This window comes from Sus scrofa, chromosome 9 (assembly GCF_054392235.1).
Source record: "Sus scrofa isolate SSC_HxYL_T2T_F1_AM1 chromosome 9, Sscrofa_HxYL_maternal_Yorkshire_Landrace_v2.0, whole genome shotgun sequence".
Lineage (NCBI taxonomy): Eukaryota > Metazoa > Chordata > Mammalia > Artiodactyla > Suidae > Sus > Sus scrofa.
The window spans coordinates 48,772,627-48,787,231 of NC_139391.1; the positions used below are offsets into that span (position 1 = coordinate 48,772,627).

General features: G+C 45.4%; 1 protein-coding gene across 23 annotated transcripts in view; it reads left to right on the forward strand.

Moving 5' to 3' along the window:
- Window positions 1–9,754, forward strand: part of SORL1 (sortilin related receptor 1) — a 218,259-nt gene extending 208,505 nt beyond the window's left edge. For 16 of the 23 annotated variants that reach the window (XM_084978368.1, XM_084978363.1, XM_084978367.1 and 13 more), the window contains 3 exons: window positions 1,705–1,897; window positions 4,172–4,384; window positions 5,628–6,101. In XM_084978368.1, the coding sequence (XP_084834494.1) occupies window positions 1,705–1,897; window positions 4,172–4,384; window positions 5,628–5,695 (474 nt within the window). In that variant the 3' untranslated portion in view covers window positions 5,696–6,101. Of the gene's footprint in view, window positions 1–1,704; window positions 1,898–4,171; window positions 4,385–5,627; window positions 6,102–6,197 lie in introns of those variants that run through there. The other 7 variants (XM_084978364.1, XM_021063010.2, XM_021063012.2 and 4 more) reach the window with 3 other exon arrangements.
- Window positions 9,755–14,605: the final 4,851 nt, after the last annotated feature.

Here is a 14,605-nt window from a genome sequence, read left to right on the forward strand (position 1 = left end):
CAAGGCCAAGGATCGAACCTGCATCCCCATGTTTCTAGTCAGATTCGTTTCTGCTGAGCCATGACAGGAATTCCTTTCTGGGGTTTTTGGCTGTTCAGAGGGTTGGCATCCCAACCCCGGGGTGATTCAAGGGTCAACCGTGTTCTAATTTTGAACACGGCACAGGTAACGAAACATTTCCAGCAGCAGTGAGGAAAAGAAAATAACGTTTCAGCCTTGCTAGTCTTCTCCACAACAAAGAGAGCACTTTCACGTTAAATTGGCAGGTGTTTGGGGGGGAAGGGAAGAGTACTACCAGTATGGGTAATAGCTGGGGAGACGAACGCCCTGGGAGTATGAATCCTCTCAGCCTTCTGCAAGGCACTTGGATAATGAGGGTTAGAAACTTTGAAAGTGCTGTATCCTCTGCTCCAGCAGTTCTTCTAGGATTTCACTCTAAGGAAACAACATGCATAAGGAATTTTATTTACGACAGCAACAAAGAGAAGGCACCCGAAGTAAGTAAATTATGGGTGGTTGATGTGTCGTTTAATTTTTTTTATCCTTACAGCTTTATGCATTTTGCTAATGCCCTGGACCACATATAAGTGAGATAGAAAATCATAAATGGTAGTTCCCAGTTTATAAAAGAGAATGCAGGAATGGGAGGGCAGACAAATGGTATTGGGAGGCCCAGTTTGGCAGTGGGGGCTTCTTCCCGAGTGGCAGATGCCCACCTTTATAAAGGTTGGGCTTGAGGTCATATTCCATTCCCAGTGGAGGGTTCTGGCATAAGCTTGCTTAATGGATCCTTTTTCCTGACTTAGAGTTCAAAGAGGCAGTTCAATGGAATGGGAACCAGGAGACCATGGTTATGCAATGGGGACCAATATGTGGATAGAGATAAGAGAGGTGGTCCTTTTTAGGGGGTGTGGGGTTGCTGGGAGCTTTGACACTGGAATACTTGGAGATCAACGAGGAAGTCTGGTAGTCAGTCCTGACCCCGGCCTGCATGCTGGGTTAGGGCTGGTCCAAGAGGGACTTTTCCGGCACAGGAGTCCAGGGCTGTCCATGAGCCAGTCTACCTGGGAAGCTTATTACACACTCCCCCAATGAAGAGGAGCCTGAGCACTACAGTACTCTTCAGTTCAAGGCCAGGCTAGTCTGGGACTAGGATCGGCTTGGAAGAGCTAGAGAGCTGGAGATAGGAAGTGAGTTGCAAGCCAGCAGTGGAGTTAGCACATGGAGTTGGTCCTAAGGAGAAATGTCTTGCTTTTACTCTTGCAAGCTCTGTTTTTTTACCCCATGGCTGGAGTCCGCTGCCACTTGGATTTATCATTAGTCCAATCCCATTTCAGTGAACCGTTACTGAATTGTCCGGATTCTTTGTGGCATTTCGTATTCTCTGAGACAAAGCAGACTGCTGACCAGAACTTTGAATTGTGCACTGACATATTTTGTTGGGGCTCGGCTTTTCATTTCTACCACCCAGCTCAGAACTGCATGTGGTAGTGACTTGAGGCATTGAGGATAAGAAATTTCCCATTTCCTGAATCCAGTATCTCAGTGGTGCTGTGAAAAGAACAGCAACGAAAACATAAAGTGCTTTAGCATCTGTAAAAGCCTACAATCAGGAGCTCACACAAAGTTGGAATCTATCATAAATAGAAGCTGTCAGATTCCTTAGGTAACTTCCTGCACAATCCCCCGTGTGTTTGTTTTCAGGGCTACGAGATACACATGTTTGACAGCGCCATGAACATCACAGCGTACCTTGGGAATACTACTGACAATTTCTTTAAAATTTCCAACCTGAAGCTGGGTCATAATTACACTTTCACCGTCCAAGCCCAGTGCCTTTTTGGCAGCCAGATTTGTGGGGAGCCTGCTGTCCTGCTGTATGATGAGTTGGGGTCTGGTAAGTTGCTCTTACTGCCTGTTTCTGTCTTTAGTTCTGGGGAAATATATCAAGAGCGTAGCACGGTTTGATGAACATGTGTTTTTCTAAAATGCATTTAAAAGATTCTTGCAGTTCAAAAGACAGTCATTTATGCATCAATTTAATTAAGCACCGACTTATTTAGTATTTCTGAGCCAGGTGTGGTGTGAGGAGCTGGGATCACAAGGTGATCAGTTCTGAAAGTACAACACGAGAAAGGGAGATTTTGTTTAAAAATGAAATTCTGTTTGGGAAGCATGAGGTTAATGAGTTTCATTGTTTATTTTGGTGGGGGGGGGTTCTTTTCAGAGCCTCTGCTATGCTAATATTCCTTATTATTTTCCAAGCCAGTGGATTATCTCATCCCAGAGCAACTGATTTCACAGCCTTCCCCTTCATCTGAGCCATCAGCCTTAGATGAGAACTTGAAGTTGGCCTGGAATCTGTCTTCTGGACTCTCAGAGAGAACAGTGCTGGCCTTGCCAGTGGCAGGGGGAGAGGAGCCTTCCCTTTACACAGAAAGCCTGCTCAGGTTGTAGTAGCTTAGCCAGGATGCCAACAAACATCTTACCACTGGACTTGGTTGTTCCATTTACTCCCAGCCAAGAAGTGACCAGTGCCTAAACTCACAGGCTTATGTTAGAGGTGTTGTATTGCTTCCCGGGGTGGCTCCTGGTGGGATATTTATCCCGGGCACCCCCCTAAAATAGGGAAGCCATGTGTACCACGTCCCTTTGGAGGACTGTAGTGAGTTAGAGGTTCTGAGAAGGTCTTGTATGAAACAAACCACCAGCCCTTTGTCCTAGTGTTTGCTAAATAGAGCCCCCTTTGTAAAACCAAGACTGTCAGGTGGGAGGATCACTTGGGTGGACCACTTGGGCCACATCCTGCCCCTTGATGTTCACCTGCCTTGGATGCGGGGTGGGGGCTAGAGGTCGAATTGGAGCTGCAGCTGCCAGCCTACGGCATGGTCATAGCTGCATCCGCGACCTACACCACAGCTTGCGGCAACACCAGATCCTTAACCCACTGAGCAAGGCCAGGGATCGAACCCACATCCTCATGGACACTAGTCGAGTTCTTAACCTGCTGAGCCGTAACGGGAACTCCCCAGACTGCTTCCTTTTAACTGCTCCAGCCCAGAGCTTTCCCCTAGAGCTTTCTCCTGCGGTTTGGTTGGGACATATGAACTAAGATTTGGTGGCGTTTTTTCCAGTAAGGTAATAGCAAAGGAAATGGAAGACTCGGGTGTTGAATTGTCAGGTCAGGCTTTGCAGGAAGGGGCTGTTCTCTGGCCTGTCTTTATGAGGACCTGTCGGCTTGAATCCCTGGGTGGCTGCTGAGCTTGCCCCCCTGGGCAGAAGCCCAGCCGGCACCACCTCGCCTTGCACTGGGGACAACCTCAAGCCTAACGAGGCTCCTCGTGAAGATGGAGAAGGCCCGCTGTGCTTCCTTAGTCAAACTGACTCCCACAAGCTGTGTTCCTGCCTCAGGCTCAGACTTTCCTCAGGATTGCCGACATAAAAAGCCCACCCCTTCCAGGAAGACGGGCCCTAACCCAGCAGGAAGATGGCTTTGCCACCGAGCCCTGTCGCTACAAGTTTATCGGCACATCATGATAAAGCTAGTATTTATTTGTGACAGTGGGAAGGAAGCATCTCTGTCAGGTTATAGACCCCAAGTGGCTTTGCAGAGAGCTTTTAAAAAATGTTAAATGTGTATGGAAAGGTTCTCTCTCTCTCTTATTTAAGTTAAAAAACCTCATAAAACTTCATGAGCTGTTAATTCAGTATTGCAGTAAAGAAATCTCGTTTGTATCACTTAATGGAGCTTCAGGTAATTGCAGTTCAGAGTGACTTTGGTGCCAAGTAGGGGGAAATAATTGCAATCTGGTTAATTAGTGGTCTGATTTCACATCCTCTTATGTAAGGCAGGCGAGTGGTCTTAAGTAATAATGCTAATGAAATCAATGTTGATACCCCAACAAAGGTCTCCCTTCCAAGAGATTATCTAAATAACCAACGAGGCAGTGATTAGGAGTCTAATGTAATTACCGTATTTGCATGCGCATGGCCTGAGCACCATCAGCTCCAGGGAAACATTCAGGCGTCACAGGGCAGGAACGTGCTGCACCAGGCAGGCGGATCAGGTAGCTCAGCATCTTTTTGATGGGTGGGGCATTGGGGGCAGGGGGCTGGTCTGTTCTCCTGCCCTTACATAGGAGGCTTATGGGTTGGCATCTTGCCTTGGCAGGTAGGGATGTGTCAGCCATCCAGGCCACCAGATCTACTGATGTTGCTGCCGTGGTGGTACCCATCTTGTTCCTGATACTGCTGAGCCTGGGCATCGGGTTTGCCATCCTCTACACAAAGCATCGGAGGCTACAGAACAGCTTCACGGCTTTTGCCAACAGCCACTACAGCTCCAGGCTGGGCTCAGCCATCTTCTCCTCGGGGGATGACCTGGGTGAGTAGGGCAGGGTGTGGGGGCCCCTCCTCCCAGGATGGACCCACAAAGCCAGGGACCTCCCCTGAGCTCATCTTTTGACACTGGTGGAGGTCTGCATTAACCAGCGATCCCACTGCTTTGGGTTGAATCAGTTGGAGCCCTTTGCTTTGAAATTGCTCATAAATTAAAATACCGGAACTCTCTTCAATGATGTGTGCTTCTGGCCCGACACAGGGAGTTTTGTGAAAGAACAGGTAGGAGCTTGCCTTGTGCAGGAAGGATGGATAGACCCTGGGCTTGGATAGTCCCCGAGTATCAGCACATTCTCAGGAATTTCCACCCCCTGTCATCCTGCACAGACCTGGAGGTCTGGCATCTCTGGAGATTTTAGTCAAGACAAAAAGCCGTGCCTTCCCTGTTGGCTTCTGTCCAAAGAAGCCCTCCCCATCTTCTGTTTCTCTTTCTGATTGATTAGTGCAACCTCACTGGCTACTCCTTTTTTTTCTTACTCGTGTGTGTGCCATGAGGATGTTCCCCCCACCCCAGGGATCAAACCTGAGTCACAGCAGTGAACACTGGGTCCTTAACCCCCAAGCCACCAGGGAGGTCCTCGCTGGCGGTTATATATTTTTTTGTTTGTTTATAAAGACAGGTATTTCGTTTTCACTGATCGTTTGATATTAGGTGTCCTCTCTTTTCTTCTCAGTTTCCTTTCTTGCTTTATTACAAGCACTTGGATTGCCTTGTGTAAATAGTGTGGGTTCTTTGCTTCTGTTACTGGGGGCAGTGGGGCTGTGCAGTGATCATGGAAGGAAGATCAGCACTTGGTGGTATCGGGGCCACAAGGGGACACCCATGACTCTGGGACGCTGTCCTCAAAATGCTTACACTCCTCTAAGGTCCTTTCCTTTATGAGCAGTGTGGGTGCAAAGGAGAAAGCAGGCAGTATGTTCGATGTTAGCTGCCCATTAGACCTTTGGAGCAGTGATAAGATCCTCCTCCTTCAAAGATTTACTTTCCTTATATGGTTAAGTTCAAGTTACCATGAAGGTAAGCTTGGCCGCCCATTGGTGGGGAACACGTGAGCCAAGAGTGGCAGAGAGAAGCTGGGCAGGGATTTAACATCACTTGTCCTGGCTCAGGCTCTGCTGCTAACTTTCCGGGCTGGGGCTTGCGATGGGGGAGGGGGGGTCAGTGGTGGGAAGTGGGGTCAGGCGGAAGTGCGCTGGGACTCACCAAGGACCCACTGTCTTGCCTTTAGGGGAGGATGATGAAGATGCTCCGATGATAACTGGATTTTCAGACGACGTCCCCATGGTGATAGCCTGAAAGAGCTTTCCTCACTAGAAACCAAATGGTGTAAATATTTTATTTGATAAAGATAGTTGATGGTTTATTTTAAAAGATGCACTTTGAGTTGCAATATGTTATTTTTATACGGGCCAAAAATGAGACAAAACAAAACAAAAAAAAAAGAAGGAAAGGAAACTTTGTCATAATCAACTGTGAACTTCAAACCAGGTTGATTTTAGTAACCAAACTGCTTTGATTTGATATTCATGTAGTCTTACAGGGCTATGCTTACTGGGCATGCTTTTACGTCTGTGAGATAACTTTGATTCAATGAGTTGGCCATTCTTTTTATTTTTCTAAGACACAGAGTATTTAATAAAAACTTCAAGAGAAGAGTGATGGATGACATCCCTCCTCCTTGAAAGTATGCTCAGATTAAAAATTTTGTTTGCATTTAGTTTATATGAAAGTGTTCGGGTGTGTGCTGGGGGGAGGGTTCTTTTATGCTGTTTTGTTAATTTATTGGAACTCTGTGCAGGGCAAGGCTTTAGTGGTCATCGGACACCACATGTCAGGAGCCCCTCGCCTGTAGGGTCCAGGGGTGGAGAACAGAAGCAGTTTTGTTACCATGCCGGAAACAATCCATTTTTATTGACTCGTGTGTCACACGATGGCGTTTGGCAGGAGAGCATATTGAGTCATTGCTCCATTTCATTTCAACAGAGCTGCAACTTGGGAAGCCCTGCAAGCAACAGCTTCCTCTCTTAGACTCACCGACGGATTCTTACTGTACCTGCCTCTGTGCAAGACGTGGCTTTCAAAGCTACAAAGTGATAACACTGCTTTATTATACACTGGTGTCATTGTCATTGCAAAAAAAAAAAAAAAAAAAATTGCTCCAGTTGTGGGAGAGAGTTCTGGATCTGTGCCATGATAGCTACACTGGCAGATATATAGTACCTAATTTTTCCTTCTGGGATTATTTTGTTTTTTACTTACCACTGCAGAATCTTGAATGTAAAGTTTTGTGTTTGCATTGAAGTGGCCGCTTACCGTCCTTAAAAATCCATACTGATATATGCAGTCCTTTTGAATTGGGTCAGTGCCTTGTCTTTTTTTTTTTTTTTTTTCCTCTCCTTCCATCTCGCTTGCCAGTACCCCGCCTGATTTAAAGGGAAAGTGCTATTCATTCTTAGAGAGATGGAGCAGATGTACGACTCAGCGCCCATTCAGTCCTGTTCACAGTGGCTGCAGCACTAGAGTTCTTGCTCTCTGTAAAAACACCGGGCTGGTCCCTTCGGCCTTTCATGGTCACCCCAGTGTTCAGACCGTGGCCACTTGGTAGGTATGTGAAATCCACCGGGGACTGACTCCCGCACTTTAGACCTAGAGCTGTAAGCACCGATGTCCAGCATTTTTGTGATACCGACTGAGTGCACCTCCCTGCAGAACTTCTTCCCAGCCAAGAAGGAGTGCACGCTGGGACTCTTCCAAAGTCACGCTCCCTCCTGCGTGTGTGTCCTTGATCCGCAGGCTCTGTCAAAACCCCATCTCCTCTTAGATGCAGTGCGTCACCTTCTCACAAGTATTTGCTTTCTTTTAACCAAAAGTATCGTTCTTGGGTGATAGAGTTTTGTTCTACCTAGGGAGTGTTTGGGAAGCGAAGAGCCAATTAAAATGTTTGTAGCTTAAACCTTCTATTTCTGTATGTATCCATATAGGTTGAGGAGTATTTTCAACTGCAGACACTTACTGTGTCCGGTGGTAGGGCTCCATTTATTTCAACACGTGGTGGCGAGTCATGAGCCTCCTCCTAGCATGTTTTTTTCTTCTTTCCGCTCTCTCTCTTTTTCTTAAAGACTGGAATTTCTTGGGCTTGATCTTGTCTTATCTGGGAGTTTTCTGCAAAACTCTGAGCCCTACCACAGCCCCTTTTAATAAGCACTTTAAGTAACTGAAAGATTAACAGTCTGGTGGGAGGCAAGTCATTTAATCAAACTGCTAGTAAGTATATTTTCTTCTTTTTCTGCCAACTTTTTGGTGGCATTTGTGAAAGCTGATTTAAAAGGCTCCGAGACTCTTCCTCTTGCATTTTTCCTTAGGCAAAAGCCTTTCTACAGAGCACATCTCCAGTTGGCAACTTGAGATGTTTCTGAGCATCTGATTCTAGTTCCCAGTGCCTCCCAATGCTTAGTGCACCGTACTGTATAGACTGGCCATCACCCCCTCCTTGGAAAATGCCACTGGGCTGTTTGAGAACAAGCAGCCTTGTAGGGCTAGAGTATTTTATATAGACAGAAGAGCTAAGTTCCTGAAGACTAAGCTAGATAGATGCAGCTATGTGTAAATTGTATATTTTTATGAACTTTTGAAGCACGCACTGTTCTTCTCTCTGCATACATTGCTTTGTGAGGTTTTGATGTATAGATAAGCCAGCTGCAAGAGTCCAGAGGTGAGAGTGACAAAAGGATATGAGAACAAAAGCTACATGGAGCCTTTGAAGGTGACCAAATAATTGTCTTCACTGTGACCAATTGGAGCCCCTGGTTCTTTGATGAAGAAGGGGTTTTTTTGTACCTCGTTGGAGAGGCCACCTCCAAAGTTCACACTGTCAGGGAAAAGGTTTTCTTTTCTCCCAGGATGCATTAGAATGTCAGAAGCCCACATCTCCGTGGACCAGGACGGACCACGAGTAGACCCACTTCAGTTTGGTGGCAGGGAGATTGTGTACACACTTTCTCTGGAAGCTAGTTTTGCCCCCTGAAGGATTGAGGGGCCCCCAAGCCTAATGAGATGTGGGTCCATGGGGGTAAAATAACAGAGCGTAGAGTTCTGTAGAGGAGTCCAGGGAGAGGCCATGGCTATGCAGTCCCTTTTCCCCACAGGTGAGAGGCTCCAGTGATTGCTGGCAAGCTGGGGAAATCGTGAGGAAGCTTGGTGACGGGTGAAACTTCCAACTTTGGGAAGAGGGTTCCTGGGATTCCATTTCTGGTAGTATCCTGGGGTACAGATATGCAACACACAGCTGCACATTCTCTCTGCCCATTATGTGTGACCCACTAGTTCAAGCTGTACTTGGACAATTTAAGGAACATAACCCTTCACAAACCTGTGGGACATTTGGGGGCAGGGGGAGTCCTGCCTTCAAATATTCAGCCAGTGGTCACTTTCCACCCAGTGAGACCATATTCTCAGTACTTCCGTGAGGGCAGAAACCCCATCCTATCAGGTTTGATGGGCCACTTTCCCACTAAAAATGTCCTATTGAATCCCTGAGATGTTTCTCTTCCCTGCAGAGAGTTGGAAGGTCCTTCAAAGAAAGGATCTGGGGAAGTCAGCAAACCAAATATCACCTCCACATTGATTTTAGGAATTGACTCTCAAACTCTGTGCAGAATCTTCCCTCCTGTCGGCATTGTATCTTGACATTCCTACTGCATTATTTTTCTTAAAGGAAGTGTGTGCTGCCTTTCAGGTACAATTTTTGTGTCCTAAAAGCCAATGCATTAAGTTTATATAGACTACTTTCTATGCAAGACTGAGGTATGGAACAGATAGCAAGAGGTTACATGTGCCGTTGGGTACATGAGCCAGAACATGTTTTCGGAAGGGGTACCGCCAGCGGACACGGGTTGAGGGAGAATAGTTGTATATACATTTCTGCCCGCGAATTTTGAGCAGCCATATTTAAATCATCAGAGCCAAGTCACCCAAGAATGGTATTAGTTTCATGTGTAAATATCCCCAAATGGAACCAGTATACATGCTGAAATGGAATGTAATGCTAGATATTCCATGTCTTTTCTCATTGAAAGACTCTTGTGAATTACTAGAAACTTTAGGCAAAGTCAAATGTATCTGCAGCAAAACAACGGCCTGCTCTGCTCTTATTTCAAGTGAAATCCATGTTTCTCTCCAAAGTGAAATTGGATATTGATGATTTCCATTGCCTTGATACGTTTCTATTATCACTGATGGATGCTGAAGACTTTACTATATTGTCGCACAATTTTAAAATAATTTTTGTCTCAACGTCAGTTTTTTCACCAAATAAAAACTTTAACTGGATCAAGAAAACACCTCTTTGAAAATCCACTCTCTGCGTGTCTTGAGTTGTTCTTTTGAGCGCAATAACAATGGTTGATGCAGTCTCCAAACCCCATTTGTCTTGTCTGTTTTAAAAGGAGGTTGATTTCGTAGAGGAGAGGACACGAAGACCTGTAATAATTTTGTCATTAACAAGCTGGTCTCTGAGGGCGGATCCTTCAAGAACACGATGTCTTTGTGTTGGCGGAGGGGTGGGGAGAAGTGGCGGCTGTCCTGAGGTAAATGAGATGATTCTGCAGGGCAGTGGCTGCAGTGGCTCTCTTAACATGGTCACTACATTTGCGAAGAGACAGTTTGCTAAGAAGTCAGTCTTCAAATCTGAGAGAAGAAAACACACCAGTGTGATGAGCAGTGTGTCAGAGAGCCCTTTGCAGAGGTGTCCGTAGGTGAGAAAGATGCCGGGCTTGCCGCCAATCAGTAAGCAGCGAAAGGCAAGTGGACCTACAGAGTCAGGATTGGAGAGTGTGGACCTGGGGGCGGGAATCTGTGTAACATCTGCCAGGATGCTGCTTTTGTTTAAATATTGAGCCAAAATAAATTTGTGAAGTATTGTTGTCCCCTTTCATAGCTGAGGACAAAGAGGCTCAGACAGGTTAAGTAATTTCCTTTGGGGAAACCAGAAAGTCAACGGCAAAGCCAGCCTGCATTAGAACAGCCTTCCCGTTCTCTATCACCGTGCCACACTGTCTCCTGTCACCCTTAGGGTCAGAAAGAACACCTCGGAGTTCCCTGGTGACTCAGCATGTCAAGGATCTGGCATTGTCACTGCTGTGGCATGGGTTCGATCCCTCCTGGCCCTGGAACTTCTACACGCCGTGGGCACAGCCAAAGAAAGAAAGAAAAAAATACCTTCCCTCCAGTGCATTGTGCCCAGAGAAATCCCAAAAGGATCCCTACCACCTGGTAATGGTGAATATACCTGGTCATGGCCTCACCCTAAGGTTTCCAGGCTTAGGTAACTGGTGTTGTCAACCTATGATAGTGAGTTCTTTCTCCAGGGCAAACGCGCCTTCACCAAGCTCACGAGACTCATGCAACAAAATCACGCACACTTATTAACTCACCTTGGGAATAGTCCTGTCTTTTAGAAGATCGGCATGGCTGATGCATTTTCCCCATGTCAGGGGGTCTCCCCAGAAGCCAATTACGATGAAAAGGTTGTTTGGTGGCCTTGAGCACAGAGTAAACAAAGTAGGAGGGATGTGGGCATGAGTCGTGGTTGCCCAATAAAAACTGGATGACGAATGATTGACTTTCCACTACAGAAGTAATCTCCTCCCTATGGTCTTGGTACTTAGAATCATCAGGTTACAACTCCTGTATCCGAATCTTAAGAAGGTCCTGCCAGTGGGATCTTAATCCTTGAAATCCCTTTGCTAAGGGATTGGACAGGGCTTGGGCAGTGCCCATGTTTGCCACTGTGACTCATTCTTTTCTGTTTTGTAGTTGAGTACACCTCTCCCCTCCCTATCCCTAAGCCATTCTGTAGCTCATGTTAATCATGCCTTCAGCCTGGAATGGGATACAATCTTCCTGGCTTGAGAGCTGTTGTTTCTGCAACAATATGCTGCCTGTTATGTGTTGATTCTAAAGTTTAGAAGTCACTTTTTGAGTCCCTGGGGACACAATGGAACCCCCACTCTCTGCCTGCCTATGTATGTCCGCTGAGTCTCTGGTTCCCTAGCCCACAGCAGTTAAAGACCATGAAGGCAGAAGCCCTGACTACAACAAAAACAGAAAAACTATCCTAAAATCTCAACTAGGGATAAATTCAACAATAATTTGTTGGGGCCATTTAGTACAGTTAGACCCTATGGCCTTCCAAAGGTACAGGGTCCTTCCTACATGGTTTTTTGCTTGTGTTTTGGCCTTGCCTGTGGCATGTGGAAGTTCCCGGGCCGAGGATCAGATCCGAGCCACAGCTGCAGCCTGAGCCACAGCAGTGACAATGCCAGATCCTTAACCTGCTGCACCGCAAGGAAACTCCAAGTCCTACATGCTAAGTAGCCCACCTGATTAGAGTTGTAATGGCTCCCTTCTGTTTGGCCCCTATTCTTTGACAGTTGATGTGCTGAACTCTTTATAAACTTTATAAAAAAAAATCTAAAAGTGATCTTGTGATTTAGATAATTCATCTCTGTTTTACAAGATGAGGAAATTAGTCCTCAGTCTGAAAAACCCTAAGATTTCCCCTTAATAAGTCGCAGAGTCAAGACTCAAATCTAGATTTATTCCATCTGTAACTGCGTTCTTACTCACCAGGCTACCTTGCCCTTCTGATACAATATTAGAGGTCTGTGATAATACTGTTTAGATATTTTGAGGGCAGATTTTTTTCTACCAGAAAGATTAAAAATGACACTTGGAGATGGATGTATACTTAAATTCTTTGCAAAATCATCTATGTGGAGCACTTTCCTACTAATGCTAGATCAACGAAGCCTTTTTTTTCCTGCCTTTTTTTTTTTTTTTTTTTTTTTCTTGGAGCCGCACCTGCGGCATGTGGAGGTTCCCAGCCTACACCACAGCCACGGCAATGTCGGATCCTTAACCCAGTGAGCGAGGCCAGGGGTCGAACCTGCATCCTCATGGGTCCTAGTTGGGTTCATTAACTGCTGAGCCCTGAAGGGAACACCAAGCCTTTTTTTCTTTTAATTGGAAAAAAAATTTTTTTAAGAATTCAGTAATCAGGAACAGGAAGGATTCTTTTGCTTCGTGACCACCAAGGTAGATTTTATCCAAATCCTTTGCATCTTGGGTAAAGAATGTTCATCGCACATTTTTTTCACCTTTATTTACGCAGGTGGCGGGGCACGGCGTGGCACCATGTTCCATTAGGGCGAGAGCTGAGCTAGCGCAAGACTATTAGGGTCTCAGTAAAACGAGGAGGCTGCCATCCTGTTCATCAAGCCCTAACGGGCTTTGATGTCAGTGCCCCATTAATTTTTTAAAAAAGATTATGTGTAGGGTAATTTGAGCCTGCAACAATTCAGAGAACAATGATGTTATGCTTTTAAAAATGCAAATGTTATCATTGTAATGCCGCAACCCTATTTAAAGCCAAATGACACCCGGTAGTGTTTGGGAATATTTGTGTGAAAACAATGACATATCATACGTAAAACTCAGCATCAGCAAACTTGGAGGAAGGAAAAAAGGCTCGAATTTAAATGTAAATCAGCCTTTTATGAAATTTGCCCTCGGGTTGTAAGCTAGTTCGTAAAGCCTTCAAGATCGATTGAATGAGGAGGCTTCATAATTAAAACTTATTTTTCAGTCTCTCCCTGGCAGAAGCAGAACCTATTAGTTACCCAGGGATTGTTCACACCCGAGGTGGTGCTGAATTATCTGGGGATGGGTGTGTGTACATCTGTTTTATGGAATTCATAGGCAGTAGATGAACAATGCAGGAGCATCAAGCCCTTGACTTCATAAACACGCCTGACTTCAAACCCCAAACAACGGACTGTTTCCAAGAATTGGCACATCTTTAAAGAAGGGAAGTTTACTCCCGTTGAAGTGAGTCAACAAAATGTGTTGAAGACCCTGAATACAATACTTCTTAAAGGTTGTCCGAAAACATTTTGAGCAATGGCAGTCCTGTGGCAACAGTGATAATGACAAATACGTAATTGTTTTATGCCAGGGATTGTTCTAGGACCTTCTTATATATTAACTCACCTAATCCTCAAAACAATCCTAGAAGGAGGATATTACTATCCTTATGTTATAGGTAAGGAAACCGATGTACGGAAAGGTTAAGAAATTGGCTCAAGGACACAACAGTAAGAGGCAGAGCTGAGGTTTGAACCTTGGTTGTCTGGTTCCAGGGTCTGCTTTTAATTCTTTTGCACAGATGCTCCAAGTGACCCTTTGAGAGCCTGAGGTGCATGGCGTGGGTGTATATATTTGGAAGTGATTTTAACCAGCCAGCTTACCTTTTAAAATAGTATTTAATGTTTTGGATTATAATAGGGGTCTGTATCCACTCTAGAAATTTGGGAGAATGAAAGCACCAAGAAGAAAATTTCCACATAATCCAAGAAATAATCAATGTTAACAATTTGTGTACCGTTTTCACTTTATTTTGCACTAGCAGTTGTATCTCGTTACAGTTCTGTTGGGTCATGGCGAATATGACCAAGTTCATGTGGGGCAGTTTCCCAAACCTCTGCTACTTCCGTTAGCTCCTGGTTCCAACCACAAGAACAAAGCTGAATGCCGATCTCAGAAGTAGGGTGATGCCTCTTCCCCTTTGTCCCTGTTAGCGGTTTCAATGTAGATTTACTCTGTGGTCCAGCAGAACCAGAAGAGTGTCACCATGCCATCAACTGCATCATCATCAGTCAAGTGCTTTGACTCATCTTCTGCACTAAAACTCATAGAAGGATTTATTCGAGTCACGTCATTACAACTCTGAGTTTTCCCTGTTGAGTATTTTGCTGCTCGGAATATGGGAGGAAAAGCTATCAATGCATCCCATCAAAGATGATAGCATACGCAGGCAGAGCGTAAGACACAGGCATAGGAAAAGGATCCTTTGCAAACATGGTTGTCGTATTGAACATGTTTGGCGTATTGAACATGTTTGGTGCACAGGTAACCTGACTAGCCAAGAGGAAGGTGTCTGAGTTCTAAGGAAAAGAAGGGAATGGTCTAAATTTGGGTGATGGGATCAGTTTGCATGTTTCTTTTCTTTTTTTTTTTTTTTTTTTGTCTTTTTGCCATTTCTTGGGCCGCTCCCACGGCATTTGGAGGTTCCCAGGCTAGGGGTCTAATCGGAGCTGTAGCTGCCAGCCTACGCCAGAGCCACAGCAATGTGGGATCCGAGCCGCGTCT